Source organism: Antedon mediterranea, chromosome 3, assembly GCF_964355755.1.
Source record: "Antedon mediterranea chromosome 3, ecAntMedi1.1, whole genome shotgun sequence".
NCBI lineage: Eukaryota > Metazoa > Echinodermata > Crinoidea > Comatulida > Antedonidae > Antedon > Antedon mediterranea.
The window spans coordinates 37,983,060-38,005,391 of NC_092672.1; the positions used below are offsets into that span (position 1 = coordinate 37,983,060).

At 33.5% G+C, this 22,332-nt stretch overlaps 1 protein-coding gene across 2 annotated transcripts in view; it reads left to right on the forward strand.

Annotated features, from left to right (window-relative positions):
* LOC140045514 (sialate:O-sulfotransferase 2-like) overlaps positions 1-15,837 on the forward strand; it is a 29,277-nt gene extending 13,440 nt beyond the window's left edge. For both annotated transcript variants that reach the window (XM_072090451.1, XM_072090452.1), the window contains exons 3-9: positions 4,329-4,449; positions 6,452-6,675; positions 8,989-9,131; positions 10,102-10,282; positions 10,710-10,874; positions 11,456-11,659; positions 13,289-15,837. In XM_072090451.1, coding sequence (XP_071946552.1) covers positions 4,329-4,449; positions 6,452-6,675; positions 8,989-9,131; positions 10,102-10,282; positions 10,710-10,874; positions 11,456-11,659; positions 13,289-13,671 — 1,421 coding nt within the window. In that variant the 3' untranslated portion in view covers positions 13,672-15,837. The remainder of the gene's footprint in view (positions 1-4,328; positions 4,450-6,451; positions 6,676-8,988; positions 9,132-10,101; positions 10,283-10,709; positions 10,875-11,455; positions 11,660-13,288) is intronic.
* The last annotated feature ends 6,495 nt before the right edge of the window (positions 15,838-22,332 follow it).

Here is a 22,332-nt window from a genome sequence, read left to right on the forward strand (position 1 = left end):
AACTTTTACCGCTTGTCTGTCAGTTTCTGTATATAATTACATAATAATAACATACCTATGTAAATTTCACAGATATAAAACTGAATGTATTTGTACATTTTAAAGAATAAATAGTAAAATATAGCATCTGTGCAAATAAAGCCCATTGGAAATATTCTTTTAATTTTTATTTGCTCGTCCGTAACAGTAATATTCTGTCAAAATTACTGGGTTTTTGCAATGGAAGGTGCCTTTGAGCAATTGGTTAAAAATTCCCTTTGTGGCAATTACGCGTTCATAATTACGTGTACAGGAGTGCGTGCAAATGTTGATACGGCTTTTGTATAAGCCAACGATTTGTGAGGAGATGACACAAATGAAACTAATGACAGTACTACAATATTGCGAGCCTCTGCATCCCCTTTATGCGTTCATATTCAATACAGGGATTTGAAAAACTGAATAAGTGTTTTTGATGATGACGACTTAGACAATTAAAAAAAAATCATTGTTACGCATATTGGTAGAACATATCCACTGTAAAAACGAGTCATTACGCACACTGGTGGATCCGATCTACGGTTACTACAGGTAATTTCACCGTAAATTAATACATATTATTAAAACTAATCACATGTACACGATACTGTCATTCATACGCTTGTTTTACTATGAATTAATTTATAATGCGAATTTGTGTGATTAGAATGTGGTAATATCAGAAAATCTTAAATATGAAATCACACAATAGAAACAATATGATGTTTATATTTAGGCCATAGCCATACAATGCATCAGTATTTTTGGGATGATTTTTTTGTTATAAACACCTCGAATAATTCATTATGCCATTGATTACTGTCTTTACGTCTTGTACGTGAAATTTACAATATTGACATAATTAAACATATTAAAATGTCATCGAAAAAGTTATTGATTATGAATCATGAATAATATTTTATTTATTTGTCTGTAAATTGTACGTGGTTGGATTTACAAAATGATTCCCGTCGTACAGTATGTACTCTAAATACTCAACTGCATTTTCTCTTTATGTCCATTCCTCATCTTGTTTCATAATACATCGTAATGCATTAAAATGGCAATTTGTCGGAAGTGTGTCACTTACTAATGATATGGCTTCGTTTTTATGTCAAAGTTTAACTAGCTTTGGGCCAATTAATTAGTGAATATTTTCTAGTCAAGATTCATCCTCGTTGCGCATGCGTATTACGCCAACTGTTGGATTATGTACGCTCCTCTCATAATGATGGTCTATAATGCACTACTACAGTACGGTAGGAAATGGTAAATGAAATGTATTAAGCTTCTTACTGTACTTATTCAATAATATCATGTAATCAATAATAATATCACACTTCCAGCCAGTATTGTATGCGTTTCTATAAATATCGCGTCAGAAATACGTTATTAATTTAACACGAATCAGACATATATTATTACCAGATGAACGAATACACATTTAATATAACGCATACGATTTCAAATATAGTTTTCAATGTACTCTATAGCGTTTTAAACACAGGTTTAACAAGCACTTGGGTTCAGTGTGTCCAGGAAGAAGGGCAGCCCTATGGTGAGGTGCGGATAACAGTTCATGGCCTCTGTTGCATGGTTGGTAAACCTTAGCAAAGTTGTTAGAAATCGTTTTAGATAATCATTTGTAATACCACTTCCTTCATCCGCCTCAGTATCCGCCTTACATTTTAAATTGTCAGGTTTTTAGGATACGTGCTCATGATGGAACATTTCCATTAACATTCACTAATTACTATACGTCAATATCCTGAAATCGAATCATGTACTTTCACACGTCTAAATATCTGTCTACACTATCAAACTTTACAGTATAATGTGACAAAAAAATGTGATGTGCCCATATATGGACATGATGATGTCATATCACTACCATATTTAGGCATATTATCAAGACTATATTTGAGCATATATCACATTTTTTTGTCAAAATAGTTTGATAGTGTAGAAAGAACTTAAAATATGTCCAGCGGAATCGATTTTCCAGCGTACCCAGCTTAAGCTGCGTTTGATGCGCTTTTTTACGCATCAGTATTATGCAGGTCCATTTATACATATCTACTCTCTCATGCTCACAGTACTACTTTAGGCCTAGGCCTATATTGAATCTACTCTCTTCTATCATTTTTACAGTACTACTTAGGCCTATGAATCAAGGAAGTTTGAAATATTTCCCATGATTAAATCCCTTACCGTCTTCCTTCTTCTACCCTCTCTTCCATTACAACTGTGTCTTAAAGCTAATAAGATTTCTGTGTTATGCTATTCTACTATACAGTATACATTGAATTAGAAACTAGGCCTAGCCTACATCTGTATGCATCTCCCGGGAGTGATAGAAGACGGTTCCACGGACATGATTTATCACTGATCATGTAATGATCGCGCTATGGGATTCAAGACGATCTCAATACAAACATTTATTGGTTTTTCATAATTTGGTATCTTCGTCTTTTCTGGATGTGCATTCTCGACCTGTTTTAAATAAATATATTCCATCATGGATCTATCTGCTGCTATATTGTCTGTTTATTGGTAAAAAGTGATTTTGATCTTTTATAGGATATGACATTACTCAGAAATCCGTTACCGTTTTTATCGGCCCAACCTGATTGATAAGCTACTGTATCCTACAAGTTTATCTACTAAGACTATGTTCACACATGCACTAGAGTTAACTCCGTTAAATTCTACGTACGAACGCCGCCTAAGCTGATATCCGCGTTACACACGATCTAAGTGCTTGTGTGACTCTACTATTCCCATGTGTCGAATATCTCCGAGAGGTACTCAAATGTAACATATTTAAGATTGTTTACTGCTATTTCGTAAGGCTTGGTAAATGAATAACTTGATTAGAAAAAAAAAAGCTAACTTTAAACAGAATTTTCGTGTGAAACCAATTTTATAAATAGCGCTATTGGTTCCGTCTGTTCCATTGTGTGGAGAAGATACTGGAAGCGATGTGACAAACTGTAGATAAAAACAACAGTGATTGATGTAGAAATGACAGAGAGAGATTACAGAAACCAATTCCATCATTTCTCGAATACACTACCACAGTACATTCAGTAGGCTAATTGAGACTGGGTGATTAACTATTCATTATAAGTAGTGTAAATCCGTGTTTCACTGCCAGTGTGTGTGGAGTTAAATATCATCAGATAGGCATAACAATCGTTCGCTAGTCGCTATATCAATGTTAACTGTTTGTATTATATATACAAGTAACTCTTAGCAAATTGGGTTTAAACCAGTAATACGCACCCGACTCTCAATGCTTTATCTATTTTCAAAGTATCATAGGAATATTTGGTAATACAGCATCTCATTTATATCACATGTGGTGCCTGTATCATGTACTAAAAGTTAGGTTTTTCTACTAGACACATTTCAAACACATGTGATGTATTACCAAATATTCCTAAGATACTTTGGAAATTGTTACAGTACCGAGAATTGGCATTACGTAATACGGCAAGATGGACCCAATACTCAAAATACTACATCATTTATTAATATTTGTTTGCATTATTTTATAATAATCTGTAAGTGTGTAGCTGTCTTGTTCATTTCGTTGATGTGTTTGAGGTCATGCAAATATGATACAAAATGAATATTAGCACGGTGCTATTCTATATGCTATTAAATGTTATCATTCATTGTGGAACAATGGAGAAATGTATTACATTTTATAATCAATTATTATCCTACCCTCACATTTATTTATTATAAAGATAAACTAGGTATACTACGTGCTTTATTCGTTATTTTTTTTGGACTGTTGAGATTTTACGTGATACTGTGGGGATAGATTCGTGCAAAATGATCCTGCAGTATTCGTTGTTGTTTTATACGATTATTATTCAACCGACAAATATGATTTAAACAATTATATAATCGAGTAGTACGGTATAATGATTGTTCATTCGGGTTGATTACAACTCGAAAGAGACGCCGCATATTAACGATCATATTAACTATCTATAAATGTTATATTGTTCTTTCGGTTTTGGAAGACAATGTTAATATTGTCATGATGTTTGTAAAGCTTTGTCTACACTATCAAACAAAAAAGTGTGATGTACCCAAATATGGAGTGATATGCCCAAATATGGTGGTGGTATGACATCATCAAGTCCATGTGCACATCGCATTTGATAGTGTAGACAGAGCTTTAGTCAGTTTCATTGTCATAACATGTCATAACATGTTTACTATATTTACCTAATTTATGTTACAGTGTAATCTGATGATTGTCCTTAACGTAGGGTTTTTTCTTAAATTGACAGCAATGGATCTAGGTTGCTATAGCGACGTTGTACATATGGATAAGCGTACGCTAAGAGATTCGTTCAGTTCAGACGTGAAGAGAATGACCATTTCACGTTGCGTTAAACAGTGCAGTAATAAGTAAGTACTTATTTGCAAATTAGGTAATAACTAATTAGCATATGCATCTACTGATTTATGGTCGTTACATTGTAATTACCATATTATCGCAGTTTCCTCCTCAATATATTTTTTTATAGTGTTGATACAATGATATTGATTTTATTTATTTTCTTTCCATTTATTGATTGTTTGAATAAAAAATCATCAAATATTAGTATTTTACTAATTATTACAATACAATCGAATTATGATTCTTGTGATTTTAATTTTTTTTCACACAAATTATACAGGAGGTTGTCAGCGGAACTTGTGCCACATAATGTACACTCGGAGTACATCAGCGTAATTAGCTTGTATTGCGTTACCATTGTATATTGTCGTTACAAAGTATTCGCTAATTGCATTTCGCTCAGCATCATTAAAGACAATATAATGCCCATTTTATCTGTAGATGATAGCAGCACGTTCTTGTTGTTGTCTGTTATTGACACCATGAAAGACACGCGCTTACTTTGACGCACGCGTTCCGCATACTTTGTAGCACGCGCGAGTTACGCATACTTTGACGCACGCGTTCAAATGATGATGATAAATGGTTAGGATAGGTTCCGACTAGGTCACGAAAAGCAAATACATACAACGCAAGTAATTTGAGAAATACAGAAGTGAACGTCGCTTGTGATTGTTCAAATTACTTTTTGGCTTTTGTGCGCACGCGTCAACTTGATGTCTCTGTCACACAGTCGACCAGTAAACATACACAATTCAAACAAAGAAACAAAGAATCACTTCTCACCTGGTCCATTCCCAGAGAGAGAAGAAAGGGCCAAGTGATTGACAAAGAATCACTTCTCACCTGGTTCATTCCCAGAGAGAGAGAAGAAAGGGGCAAGTGATGGACAATTGTCAAGTCACCACGTGTTAATACTTTTGAAAGTAGGCCTGCACAGCGCAGTGCATACTTTTTGTTTAAACTCAGAGAGTAACCTATAGCCTATAAGTATATGTTTAATGTATGACTAATGTATATCATGTCTAGGGTCCTATATTCAAAATGTGTTTTTTAAGCACGTGCACTGAATGTTATATTAGTGTTATAGCTAGAGACATTAATTCCATACGGCCATATGTCAAGATAATACTTACTTAAATTGCCTTTGTTTGCTGGTAGTAACAACACACGATTGTGAGATTCATTAAACCAAATATTGTTTTATGTTCGTTATGAAATGTATGCCTTGTCAGTCAACTAAGGAATAATGTTAGTTAGTGTGTAACCCTATTAATCACACTTTATTTTGTTAAGTGTTCATAGTGTTTGTATAGTGATTCGGCCTTTATTTGACCAATATCTACATACAACACACACAGTTTTAATTTGCCTTAAAGTTAAAGAGTTAAACAAATTATAATTCAAGTACCGGTAGTGAAGAGTTCCAATTCTGTTTCTGCTGCTAGAAACGCATGAATAAAGTTAGAATGTGTGTCTGCTATTGCTGTCAGGACATGGATATTGTATTACATTTATTCATATGTTTTATTAATGCTTATTCAATATCAATGTTATATTATTATACAGAATCATTTATTAGAATAAACAGTATGTGTGGTTGTAACATACAGAACTATTTTGTATTTAAAATTGAATCAAGCTAAATATGGAGTGTCAAAATATATCAAAGGAGATTTGGTTTTTACTCCAACAATCTGCAGCGCTTTAAATCAAAGTTAGGCAGGCATACTATTTCTTCAAAGTCAGTAGTGTTTGTAATATACAAACGTATGATGTATATATTCTATAGGCAAAAATTAATTTGCAGATAACTGAAATAAAAAACCAAATCGATCGATCAATACCATAAGATTGTATTTTTTACTGTGACAGACACCGTGTAGCCTACTGTGGAATTAATATAATTTAATAACCTACACTTTTCCTAACGAATGACTGCAGAAATCCCAGAAGTACCGAAATTCATCTGATGCCTTTGTAAATTATTTTGGTATTTTAATTTCACAGACGTTTTCGATATGCGGGCCTAGAATACCGAAGCGAATGCTATTGTGGCAATGAGGTATTCAATGCGAAAACGGACGAAGCGTCCTGCGACCTGAAATGTTCTGGAGATGAATCACAGGTTTGTGGCGGACCTAATGCTGTATCTATCTATGAAATAATGGCTAGTGAGAGACAACCACAGAGGAAACAATTTTCACGTGATAACTCGAAAAGCGGATATAAATGTACGTATTGGTTTGGAAAATGAATGTAGAGAAGAAACCAACATCGCGACAAGTTATGAGAACACTTTCTAAAGCTTTGTCTACACTATCAAACTAGTTTGACAAAAAAATGTTATGTGCCCAAATATGGTACTGATATGCCCAAACATGGCAGTGATATGACAGCATCATGTCTATATATGGGCACATCACATTATTTTGTCACATAAAGTTTGATAGTGTAGACAAAGGTTAAGCATCAATTCTAGTAATCGCGACTTTTTGTTTTGACCACTCGCCATTACTATTTATGTAAACCTCGAATAAACCACTCATACTCATGCGGACATGCGCAGAATGAATCAATACCTGCGTAGTCGTGAAATTGTAATCTTGGGAAGAAGCCCATCTAAAAAAATATTATAATAAGCCCCAACCAAAAATTATATCTCATCTAAAAAAGAAAACCCAATATGAAGAGCATGAAAACGTACCGTAACTTATCCTAAAGGAACGCCCATTGATCCTTGATGTAGTCTAATCTTGGGAGAGGGATTATTTAGAATTCCTGGTCTAATCCAGACATTTTAATATAACCATTTTTTATGCCCATAACTTGACGCATTGTTTATTATATTTTGTTTAATAAAAGTAATTTTAGATATACAAAATTGTTTCGCAATTTCCAAGGCCAATGGTAATCACTCTAATGATACATTTCGTATCTTTTAAATTGACTTTTACGCCATTGAGTCATAATTAGTTATTGTATTCCACACAATAAAACCATTTTTGCATAATATCATGATCAACATATCCATTTTCCATTCGTTTGTCACCACATACTGTAGAAATGATATGTATTATCACGCTTCATGGTATTATAGGCAATATTGTTCTTATTATCAAAAAGAAATGAAACCCGTACAGTACGAGTATATTTTATCAAGAATACCCGATTCCCGGTATCGTATACTGTACAAAATATGCACCCGATTCTCGGTACCGTATTCTGTACAAAATCTACATCCGATTTTTGGTACCGGATACTGTACAAAATCTACATCCGATTCTCGGTACCGTATTCTGTACAAAATCTACATCCTATTCTTCGGTACCGTATTCTGTACAAAATCTACATCCGATTCTCGGTACCGTATACTTTACAAAATCTACAAATATGACATTATCTTCCTGGCATAGACACATTCCAGTATTCATCGTCACGTACGCGTAGCATGGGAATTCTGTACTCAAAGACGTATGCGTAACGCAGGCTTGACCAATTACAAGCTACTGTCCGAATAATTCATCGCTTGTGATTAGTCAAATCGTTTACATTGCGTCGCTAGTGGGAACAGAGCTGGGTGGTTGGGGGGGGGGGGGGTATGTTTTACTGCGTCCAAGTTGAACTCCATCACCTATTTTTCAAGTGCGGTTATATAAATATGTACAGTAATTTGCCATCTAATCTCTTTATGTATTGGCATCTTTCCTTCCTTGTAAAACAAACTTACACGACATTGTTTAACGTGTCAGTCTTTTATTTGCGTTCAGTTTAATACATTGATCGGTTATAGATCCTACTTCCTAAAGTAAATGACTCTGTTGAAATTACGAGGAAATTGATACGTTTCTTGTTAGTCAATAAATAAAGTGCAATCGAAATGAAAGATGCCTTACCATTTACTATTGATACAGTAATTTATAGGTGCGCAGTATGTTGCGCACATGTCATGTTTTCTCAGTGCCGATATGTTGTTTATTGATCGTGTTTTTCATAGTTCAAATTTTATAATTTGTGTTTTTTCATAATTCAAATTATAATTTGTTGTTAAAGAATTGTTCCTTAGGAAAACATTGGATATCGTTATTATGGCATGCGTTCTGAAAGAAATGGATGAATAAAGGGGAAAAAAATAAAAAATTGAGCATTCTGAGTTGATTTAATTTTAAACGAATTATTTCTTTTTAAAGATAAAGGAAATGTAATAGAAAACAATAATTTTATTGGTATATGCTTTAAATTAAACACGATAAATGTTTTCTATTGAATCTTCATTATCTTCTCTGAGTGTATCAGATGGCAATTGTCGGTAAATTCTTATGAAATTTGAATTAATAATCCGAAGGAAAGTAAATTCTCCAAAGACATCAACAACTGCCAATACATATCTTTATTCTGAAAAAACCTAGAAGCTAATTTATATATTAAATTTGATTAAATATCGCACATGATTTCTCTTCAGTTGATTAATTTTCGCGCGCGATTTATTTTCACGCATGGTTGATTTTCATGCATGATTTCATTATTTACGCTTGATTTGTTTACAGCATTAACTCAGTCCCCTGGGTTAGCAGACGATTTTATGATCTGTATGGTCAGGCCTGTCGAAGAGACGTTTTTACGTAACGGACAAATGTTTGAAGACAGTGGAATGACTATCCAGAAATGTAAAGATTACTGTTATAGAAAAGTAAGTACATTTGGATGAATGTTTTTATTAAAATGTACTTAATGATTTCAAAATAATAAATGTGAATACAGTAGGATTAATTAGGCAACTTTTTACCATCTTGTAGTGCTGTATATTCCTAGTGATATGAATAACGGAATAGAAAGAACTGTATTTAAAACGAATATTGCAGTCCGTATGCAATCGATATTTTATTCGACAATATATGCAGCAGTTTGAGAGCAATTACGGTCGATGTTTTGCAGCAGCGCACGATTGACGATGACAAAGCAGCAACGGACAGATCAATCAAACTTATGCATTTCCTAACTTTAATATGGCCTGCAGGAGACTTTAATTAGCTGCTGCTGCAGCTCTCTGCCAAACAACTGGTGAAGTATACGTACACCAGAGTAGTTGGACATAATAATGTTGTTATAGACGATGATTTGTCATTGAAGCTGTGGACATCCACGTGCGCGCGCGCGTATAAAAACGCACCAAGTTGCGCACCGCCGCGCGAATAAAACCCTCTGTCTACACATAGTCAATTACTTTCTATTGACTATGGTCTACACTATCAAACTAGTTTGAAAAAACACAGTATGATGTGCCCAAATATGGTGTGATGTGCTTTAATATGGTATTGATATGACATCATCATGTTCATATATGGGCACATCACATTTGTTGTCCCATAAAGTTTGATAGTGTAAACAGGGCTTTAGTCGATCAATAAAGGCCTAGCGAGTATACGATATCGACACTGTTTCACATTATTCTCACTGCATTGGCCTTCTCATAATATTCAGAATAATAAATGATGAATTATTAATTATATAGCAGTAATAAATATGGTAATTAATAACCATAAAAATAGTTAATTATAAATATAACAGGTTATTAATAAAAATTGAATAAATGATATATGCACATATGCCTACTATTTATTTGTTGAAATAATAATTTTTTTTAAATATTTAATTTGCAGGAGTTACCGATTGCAGCACTTGCCCGGGGCAATGAGTGTCACTGTGGACATCTTACTGAGAAGGTAAATCTACGAGACGGGAAAGTAGAGACGCGGTTATGTGATACCGCTTGCCCTGGCAAGAGCGATCAATTTTGTGGCGGTCAAGATAAAATATCTATTTATAAAACGTCAATAAAAGGTAAGTAAAGACTAGAGCTATATACATACTGTATACATACGCGATACGCGTCGTCGACCGATTGCGCATTCAGTGAAAGACTTTTCATTGGCCAATTAACGGTATAGTTGAAAGCAACAACCAATCAAAAGTGGGCCTGCTATGCGCTTCGCATGTACGTGTACACAATACATAATACGGTTTAGCGCAAATTGCTTGATTTCGCGAGTAACGTCATTGCACAATGAATGGTGGGAAGAGTTTGGGAGCAAACGTCACCCGACGCGTACATACAAACAAACAATGTTTGCTCCCAAACCCTTCCCAACATGCGTCGCGCACGCTTTTTGCGATAAACCCTATTATGTAGATTTAAGTGACTCTACTCGTCGACATTATCGTTTGCATGATTTTCAGTAACCATATTTAATTTTTCTTTCTTCCAAAGATACAAGTTGCGACATCATAGAAATGCGTCCCCCTAACACAATGCCGTTAGTCTCTCTAGCCAGCTTTCCTGGATCCGGTAACACGTGGGTTCGTTACTTAATAGAACGCGCAACAGGTATATACACTGGTAGCTATTACAACGACGGTGAGCTTAGCAAAAAAGGTTAGTCTTCTTAAGCTCTATCTACACTACTACACTATCAAACTATGTGACAAACTATGTGACAAAAAATGTGATGTGCCCATGGACATGATGTCATATCACTACCGTATTTGGGTGTATCACTGCCATATTAAGGCACAATACACTTTTTCATAGTTTTATACGTGATCGTTTCCTACTGGACAAATAGAGTACATAACAATTTTTTAAACATTGTATACGGGGCGCCGTTTGTGTAGTGCTTCTGTCAGAATAGAATGATTTCTATGTCGCATAACTGTATATTATGTTCATATTAAGTATCGTCGTGAACGACGCCCCGTAAATTTGATCGGCTTCACAATTGCGTATTCCACAATATGGACACCATCAATTAATTACTCCATGTTCAAACATTTATTCTGTAGGAATTGGATAGAGATGGGATTTGAGAATTATTGTTCACATTAGCACTATGGAAATGAAACCTCGATAAAAATAATATCAAGTTACATTTGGTCACTAATTCCAGTATCTCTCCAGAGGGCTCTAACTAAGACATTGTCACACACAATTCAATCTTCTTTTTTCCTTATTTTTAGGATTTTTGGGCGAAAGAGAACACTATAAGAAAGGAACCACGGTGGTAATAAAAACTCACAGATTTGACGAAGATCATATACGAGAGTTCGACGCGGGAATTGTTGTTATTCGAAACCCGTATGATGCTATGGTGTCAGAACACAACAGAAAATTTGGTGGACATACGGGCCATGCAAATCCAAGTCAATATAAACAGGGCACAGGTAGGTGTAACGTTAAACCATCTGACGTAATACCAGCCTAAATTCTGGTGCTCGCTTGTAACGCGTTGTACTTGTACAGAATGTAATTGCGCTTTTGTAACGCGTTATGTTTAATCGTAATGTGCGGTATGCATTGGCTCTTGTAACGCGTTGTAATACCTTTGTAACGCGTTGTGGGTAATTTATAATGTGCGGTATGCATTCACTCTTGTAACGCGTTATGTTTAATCCTAATGTGCGGCATGCATTGGCTCTTGTACTAGCAATATTTTTTGCATTTGACGACGTTACAATTGCCACGAAAATTTCTTATTTCGAGGACGAATGTTATACACAAATGAATACCACTCAATTAAATACAAAAACAGAACGAGTTGTTTCTGCAAAATAAAATGAGAATCATTCTTGATCTAATAAACTTGCTCTGTATTAGTATTAATAAACAAACAGATGTTTCAACCTGTTATGTTTAATACGCTTAATAAGTTTAATATTAACTTGTAATCAAATTATACTACACGTATACAATGGTTCGCTGTTAAGAGGATCTTAATCAAATTTATAGTAGCGAGAAAAATCGCGAGAACTATAATATGAAGAAGAAACGGAGATTCAGTTGGGTAATTAAGACTCCTTTTCAAAGTGCATAGACAACGATATGTTGGTAACAATGTGTGTTCGCACTGTGCAAAAATATTCCCTAGATGCCTAATTAAAAAAAGGATTATGGATAGTACATCAACGAAATGTATGACCGGTAATTGGTAAAAATACATTATTTCATATTCCATTCCATTCAGACTTTTATTTTGGAATTTCTGGTCCATAGAAAGTAAAATTAAAAATAAATGATTTAAAAATAAACAAGACTGTACTAATTACTACTACTCATCTCAGGATGGCATTCCACCTGAAGAGCATATATAAATTGCAATATTAATATTGTAAAATTATATTGTATCCTAGTTAGATAATATAAACCTCAGAAACGGGAGCCCTATTTACAGGTAGACAATCTAAGGGCCTGTTCAGACATAATACCACAGGGTAAACCTCAGAGTTCCAACAATCTAAGAGCCTTTACAAATAACGCGTAGGTATATTGTATAGATTGTTATTGGAATTATAATACTGTGTATTGTCATTGTATGAATATTAAACTGAAACTGGTACCAGGTTGGTGTTAATCAATTCCACGTGGAGTAATTTAAGATTGAAATTTAAATTCGAGTAATTTTAGTCATACAACTGCGAACTTACACATTAATAATAAATTCGTGTCATATGGTAAATTGATAACGTTTGCAAATAATAGTACAATTTTGCCAATTCCTGATTTACTTGAATCAGAGCCTTAAAACTAGTTGACAACAAACTGTGATGTGCCCAAATATGGTAGTTATATGACGTCCATATGCGCACATCACATTTTTTGTCACATAAAGGTTGATAAATGTTGAAAGAGCTTTAAACTGTATTGATGTTTTTCTAGAAAGTGCGTATTTTACGAAGTTTTACTAAACAACCCCATCTTAATTCAAATATATGATGCACCAACAAACTAGCTTAAATTACATTTCTAATCTACATAATATTAATATTAATCTCGTGCTTTCTTTTTTTTTTCAGAATGGACAGATTTTGTTTTAGGTAAATCTAGAACATGGACAAACACCGCCCTCAATTGGTTGCTTTATCAGCCCAACGTTCATGTCGTGCACTACGAACATTTAAAAGCAGATATTTACGGAGAATTGAAAAAGATTGTGCAATTTTTGAAACTGCCAGTAAATGAAAATCGGTTACTATGCGTTGCGAGTGACCCGGTGGGTAAATTTAAAAGACCCCCGGCGCCTAAAAATAAACAGCTAGAGTTTGATCCATTTACTGAAGATATGAGAGAGATGGTTAGTTTATATATCAAATCTGTTGCCATGGCATTAGAAGCGAGAAATCAAGAACCATTACCAGACCAGTACAATCCAAAATTTACATTCCAAAGCCACGATTAAGAAATTCAACTGACTCTATTGAGTCTAACAGTCATTCTGTGCATTATCATTATGTTTCTGAGCATGCGCAAAATGATGTTTTTACTCAATAGAGGCCACGTATAGTTTAGTTGTGCGTGTAAAACGAAAGGTCGCTTGTGCTGCGTGCGCGCACGAAATCGTCCCGGGGTGATTTAACGCATTTCAAAATACTTTCAGAGAATTTCTAAAAAGCAAAAAGAAAGATATATTGAACCGCTGTTGTGCTTGTTACCCATCACGTCGCTACCTCTATTAGCAAACTCTATGCATATTCATTAAACATACAAGTATAGTTAGTACACAAAAGGCATTTTACTTTGCTTAGTTATTTTCCCGGGTCAGTCTGTTCGTACCCAACAAAGTTAGCGATAACTTTACCCATAGTACCCGAATAACTAAGCCTTATTAGGTGGTGGAGTCAATATGGTGGAAGGAACAGCCTGTTTTGTTTGATTTGCTATAGCTCACTAGGTAATGGGGTACAATTCATATTGTATATGGTGTTGGGATGGTTAACGGGGTAATTTAATAACCGTATATGAAATAATTATTTAGTATATTGGTTTAATATTTCCGAAAATATTATTTATCTGACAATTAAATTATTGCAATTTTTTACATTATGAAATTATCAAAATCTTTTAAAATGTATATACTTATTTTTTTATTTACTTTATATACTTTATTCTTTACAAGAATATAAATATATCTGTTGTTTTTTAGTTTAATATCGACATTTCTTTTTATAGGATTGTTAATTACCGCAATTCATTATTGCTGTGTATTATTTCAGAATGTAATGGTCTTTCAGATGTCAATTGAACTCAGTTTTAAATCAGTACGCATAATACTGCTATAATAATTATAGGCTTAATGTAAGTTTTAGTGACACTTTTAGTGACACTTATTCTCAATTAAATACAGGACCACAAACTTTGATACAGCTTTTATACGCGCGCGTCGTGTTAAATGATGTTGGTGATATGACATTTTCATCGCGTTCAATTGTTGATAGGATATTTTTTACGCGCGCGTCTCATTCAATAGTTGTACGCGCGCGTAACCTTTTTGTCGATAATAATTTCTGGTAATAAATAGACTAATGTACTTCCGAGTTGTGTCATGCAAAAGTAAATAATAACAATGTAAACTTCTGTTCGTATAAAACTGTAATTTAGAATATTTAAGATATATTTTGTAAAGATTAGTTAATTATTTCAAGACGAACGTTCATGTTATATTGATAAGTATTATACGATATGTATGTACATTAATTAATCCATGTTTAAAATGACATAAGATACCTGAGTGCCTAAACAAGTGTACAAACGCTGTCTGTCTGTCTGTCTGTCTTAGGAGCTTTAAAACGAATCGTTATGGTTCAAGGTGTGCATTGTTTTCATTTCTCTACAGAATTTTGTTTCGTTCACCTCATAAGTTAATTATTTTATTTTACTCAATATAACATTTTGATTACACGATCACATTATTTAATAAACTAAATTTGACAATACCGAATTGAAGTAAATCCAAACAATAAATATATATTGAGTGTTTTAAATAATATCAGGTACACTATCATGCTTTCAATGGATACATTATCCTAAAAACATTCTTTTTTTCGTCTTTCTCCATTTTCTTTCATTCCAATGTTGGGTTTCCTATCCTTGTGTGTTATTCCAGTACCGTCGTACATTATTGCCACTCTGCTTTTTTTATCAACGTAATAATACAGTATTCATGATTTGTATTTATTAATAATTTATTAATGTAATTTTGAAAAGTAATACCTTGATAATTCATTTGTTAAAACAGATGTTTCGTTTAATTTGTGCAATATATGATGCCTCTATAATGTAACACTTAATTTCATTAATTGAAAACATTTTGATTTTTAAAGAGGGCATTAATAAAAGATAATTCTGTGTCTACCGCGCATGCTCAAAGTATAATATTTAAATAACCGGACAAAATAATGTTCACTTATTTTAGTTAATTTATATTTTGGACATGCGCAGTAGAATTTTAAATGTTTGCTTGTTTTTGTTTTAATCTTTGGGATTCTTTGTAAAGCAATTTTGAGAAAGGTTCTATTTTCAGTACTAATTGTAAATATAGGCAGGTGGTGATGAATAAATATGTATACGCGATTACTAATTTATAGTCTAAAAATGTGTCATTATTTTTATTTGTTGAATTTAAAGTCTTACTCCACTCTCTAATCACAAAATGAGACTTATTTTATATAATTAAACTATCCTGTAATAACTTGCTATTGGATGTGTATGGAATAAAATAAAATATTCTTGCATAAGGCAAATTTACACAGACGAGCGGTAACGGTGATAACAATGTAGAATCTATGTTATATGACCATATACACACAACGTGCAGAGAGGACGGCCGGTTTTCTCTCAGGATAGATGCAGATTCTACGTGGGACAAGCTACGCGGTTTTTCGCTGTTACCGCTTGTCTGTATTGCCTTGATCGCATTCACTGAACAAAATAATCGAGACTATATGGTGCGCCATACACCTTCCTCAGAGATATGGCGTGCGAATATTTCACAGCAGCTACCTGTGAGAGATTTTATGGAAAAACCAAATCTTGATGAGAATGTAAGTTTATATATATATATATATATATTGCTAAGGCCCACCATTAAGTAAGGGCTTACAGAAGCTAAGATGTAGAGTCAAATTCCCTGATATGTATCGTAAAAATGATTCGTATTTTGTATTTGGTAGAATGAAGAAATCACCATCACAAATGCTGCCCCCATCATCATTTACATACATGTGTCACGCGGTATTCTAAACATTCCTGATAAATAAAAACTGATGCAATAGTTGGCGTGGCGATAGTTCAACCGTTTAACAACTGTACACAAAGTATTTCGATAGATATTAAAATTTTGTGACTTTTCTTAATTATCTACTTTACCATAATCAAAATAATTTCTTGAAAACTACTTGACACCTAATCATTAAATACACAATGTACACACCTAATCGTTTTCTTTTACCGCTGTACATATACGTCCTAAAATCCCATGGTTTGATTATAGGATTCCATAGAATTATATGAATTATATTATAGAATTGACTTGAAAATGTACCGTTGTCCGTGATTTGTGTCGCGTCACCCCTACGCGCGTCATGTCCGCGCGTCATGGCCAATTCATCCTAATCTGTGTTTTTGTCGCAAAGGGCACTCTTGTAGTAGTTTGTTTTTCTGGCAAATGGGCACATAATGATCTTATCTGATAGCTAGCTGACCATCTATTTACCTATCAAGAGTAAATAGGCCTACTGTTGCTGTATAAAGGCTCTCTTGTAGTATTTTGTTTTGCCCCGTCCAAATGGCTAAATAATGATCTTATCTGATAGCTGGCTGATAGCCCTTTACCCATCAAGAGTAAATAGGCCTACTGTTGCTGTATATAGGTTACAATCTGTTTGCACAGGAAATGCCAGAAGTTACTATATACATAATGTGTGTGCATTTGTGTTGTATTTATATAAAAGGGTATCGCATTGAAATATAGAAAAACCCCATTTTCTATATGAAGTGGGCCTATGCAAACATTTTTATTGGAAGTCGACTTTACCGGTCTAAATTTCGCAATAACTTCCATCCATTCGGGCACTGAATATCATACGTACGTGACTGAATACTGCTTCTTAAAGTTGTCTCAGATCAGGACTGAATTTTATTTCTTAAGTTTATCTCAGGAGAACCTACGAATATTGTACCGTTGGTCACTTGTTCCAATCCGCTAAACCTTGTCCAGGAATTGACTGAGGAAGCACGTACATCCTAATGTTCCACACAACTAGGTCGAAGTCGCATTGACCTCCCCCCCCCCGCCCCCTCCTATGATAATGAGTTCTATCCTGAAGAAAATGATGCTGAAATGTTCTTCTTTGGATTTGCCTTGATTCCAGCTTTATATTACGGGGACGAATGTTTAATTAACAATATCTTGTTAAACGTTTTAGAATAACACTAAGGTCTTTTATAATATTAAATCTACATTTTTAAAAAGCAAAGAAGTGTCCATATGCATTTAATATGTTTTCATTATAATACATATATGGGTAGGATATTGGTCTGAGTTTGTGAAACTGAGCATATAATAGAAGAATAGAAGAAGTTACAATCATACTCGTAATCAACTTATATACAGTCATACTCGTAATCAACTTATATACAGTCATACTCGTAATCAACTTATATACAGTCATACTCCAAATCAACTTATATACAGTCATACTCGTAATCAACTTATATACAGTCATACTCGTAATCAACTTATATACAGTCATACTCCAAATCAACTTATATACAGTCATACTCGTAATCAACTTATATACAGTCATACTCGTAATCAACTTATATACAGTCATACTCCAAATCAACTTATATACAGTCATACTCGTAATCAACTTATATACAGTCATACTCGTAATCAACTTATATACAGTCATACTCCAAATCAACTTATATACAGTCATACTCGTAATCAACTTATATACAGTCATACTCGTAATCAACTTATATACAGTCATACTCCAAATCAACTTATATACAGTCATACTCGTAATCAACTCATATACAGTCATACTCGTAATCAACTTATATACAGTCATACTCCAAATCAACTTATATACAGTCATACTCCAAATCAACTTATATACAGTCCTCCAAATCAACTTATATACAGTCATACTCGTAATCAACTTATATACAGTCATACTCCAAATCAACTTATATACAGTCATACTCCAAATCAACTTATATACAGTCATACTCCAAATCAACTTATATACAGTCATACTCGTAATCAACTTATATACAGTCATACTCGTAATCAACTTATATACAGTCATACTCCAAATCAACTTATATACAGTCATACTCGTAATCAACTTATATACAGTCATACTCGTAATCAACTTATATACAGTCATACTCCAAATCAACTTATATACAGTCATACTCGTAATCAACTTATATACAGTCATACTCCAAATCAACTTATATACAGTCATACTCCAAATCAACTTATATACAGTCATACTCCAAATCAACTTATATACAGTCATACTCCAAATCAACTTATATACAGTCATACTCCAAATCAACTTATATACAGTCATACTCCAAATCAACTTATATACAGTCATACTACAAATCAACTTATATAGGCCTACAGTCATACTCCAAATCAACCTATATACAGTCATACTCCAAATCAACTTATATACAGTCATACTCGTAATCAACTTATATACAGTCATACTCCAAATCAACTTATATACAGTCATACTCGTAATCAACTTATATACAGTCATAATCCAAATCAACTTATATACAGTCATACTCGTAATCAACTTATATACAGTCATACTCCAAATCAACTTATATACAGTCATACTCGTAATCAACTTATATACAGTCATACTCGTAATCAACTTATATACAGTCATACTCCAAATCAACTTATAGGCCTATACAGTCATACTCCAAATCAACTTATATACAGTCATACTCGTAATCAACTTATATACAGTCATACTCGTAATCAACTTATATACAGTCATACTCCAAATCAACTTATATACAGTCATACTACAAATCAACTTATATACAGTCATACTCGTAATCAACTGATATACAGTCATACTACAAATCAACTTATATACAGTCATACTCGTAATCAACTTATATACAGTCATACTCCAAATCAACTTATATACAGTCATACTCGTAATCAACTTATATACAGTCATACTCGTAATCAACTTATATACAGTCATACTCGTAATCAACTTATATACAGTCATACTCCAAATCAACTTATATACAGTCATACTCCAAATCAACTTATATACAGTCATACTCCAAATCAACTTATATACAGTCATACTCCAAATCAACTTATATACAGTCATACTCCAAATCAACTTATATACAGTCATACTCCAAATCAACTTATATACAGTCATACTCGTAATCAACTTATATACAGTCATACTCGTAATCAACTTATATACAGTCATACTCCAAATCAACTTATATACAGTCATACTCGTAATCAACTTATATACAGTCATACTCCAAATCAACTTATATACAGTCATACTCCAAATCAACTTATATACAGTCATACTCGTAATCAACTTATATACAGTCATACTCGCAATCAACTTATATACAGTCATACTCCAAATCAACTTATATACAGTCATACTCGTAATCAACTTATATACAGTCATACTCGTAATCAACTTATATACAGTCATACTCGTAATCAACTTATATACAGTCATACTCGTAATCAACTTATATACAGTCATACTCGTAATCAACTTATATACAGTCATACTCGTAATCAACTTATATACAGTCATACTCCAAATCAACTTATATACAGTCATACTCCAAATCAACTTATATACAGTCATACTCCAAATCAACTTATATACAGTCATACTCGTAATCAACTTATATACAGTCATACTCGTAATCAACTTATATACAGTCATACTCGTAATCAACTTATATACAGTCATACTCCAAATCAACTTATATACAGTCATACTCCAAATCAACTTATATACAGTCCTACTCCAAATCAACTTATATACAGTCATACTCCAAATCAACTTATATACAGTCATACTCGTAATCAACTTATATACAGTCATACTCCAAATCAACTTATATACAGTCATACTCCAAATCAACTTATATACAGTCATACTCCAAATCAACTTATATACAGTCATACTCCAAATCAACTTATATACAGTCATACTCCAAATCAACTTATATACAGTCATACTCCAAATCAACTTATATACAGTCATACTCGTAATCAACTTATATACAGTCATACTACAAATCAACTTTGAGTGCGTAGGTATATTGTATAGATTGTTATTGGAATCATAATACTGTGTATTGTCATTGTATGAATATTAAACTGAAACTGGTACCAGGTTGGTGTTAATCAATTCCGCGTGGAGTAATTTAAGATTGAAATTTAAATTCGAGTAATTTTAGTCATACAACTGCGAACTTACACATTAATAATAAATTCGTGTCATATGGTAAATTGATAACGTTTGCAAATAATAGTACAATTTTGCCAATTCCTGTTTTACTTGAATCAGAGCCTTAAAACTAGTTGACAACAAACTGTGATGTGCCCAAATATGGTAGTTATATGACGTCCATATGCGCACATCACATTTTTTGTCACATAAAGGTTGACGGTTGAAAGAGCTTTATACTGTATTGATGTTTTTCTAGAAAGTGCGTATTTTACGAAGTTTTACTAAACAACCCATCTTAATTCAAATATATGATGCACCAACAAACTAGCTTAAATTACATTTCTAATCTACATAATATTAATATTAATCTCGTGCTTTCTTTTTTTTTCAGAATGGACAGATTTTGTTTTAGGTAAATCTAGAACATAGACAAACACCGCTATCAATTGGTTGCTTTATCAGCCCAACGTTCATGTCGTGCACTACGAACATTTAAAAGCAGATATTTACGGAGAAGAATTGAAAAAGATTGTGCAATTTTTTAAACTGCCCATCCGATTCTGCTACTGTCAATAGGTATGTATCTGTATAACTATCAGCAAGTGTATGCTGTCTGCATAAATGCTGTACTTTTAACATACATATTATTATAGAGTATTATAGAGGGAGCTATATAGAGTAAATACAAACACCGTTTGCCAACCGAAATGTTTGGTCTAGTGGCAAAGGCTTTAATGTTGCACACTGGATCCCTCGGTTCAAGGTCTATAAAGAACATGCTTTTTTTTTAATTCTTAAATTTTTTAATAGTTGAGGGAGATTATTTAGAGGGTTAGGTTTAGTATATTTAGGAAGTAATTTTTTATAATAGAAAATAATTAAGGTAATAAACTCATTGTAAATTGTCAACAGACACTGTGCTACATGACAGTGTACGGTGTTAAAAGTACAGCATTTATGCAGACAGCAACGTGGATAACTTTCTATAGTTATACAGATATCACCTAGGGACAGTAGCAGAATCAGTTGAACTGCCAATAAATGAAAATCGGTTACTATGCGTTGCGAGTGACCCGGTGGGTAAATTTAAAAGACCCCCGGCGCCTAAAAATAAACAGCTAGAGTTTGATCCATTTACTGAAGATATGAGAGAGATGGTTAGTTTATATATCAAATCTGTTGCCATGGCATTAGAAGCGAGAAATCAAGAACCATTACCAGACCAGTACAATCCAAAATTTACATTCCAAAGTCACGATTAAGAAATTCAACTGACTCTATTGAGTCTAACAGTCATTCTGTGCATTATCATTATGTTTCTGAGCATGCGCAAAATGATGTTTTTACTCAATAGAGACCACGTATAGTTTAGTTGTGCGTGTAAAACGAAAGGTCGCTTGTGCTGCGTGCGCGCACGAAATCGTCCCGGGGTGATTTAACGCATTTAAAAATACTTTCAGAGAATTTCTAAAAAGCAAAAAGAAAGATAATATTGAACCGCTGTTGTGCTTGTTACCCATCACGTCGCTACCTCTATTAGCAAACTCTATGCATATTCATTAAACATACAAGTA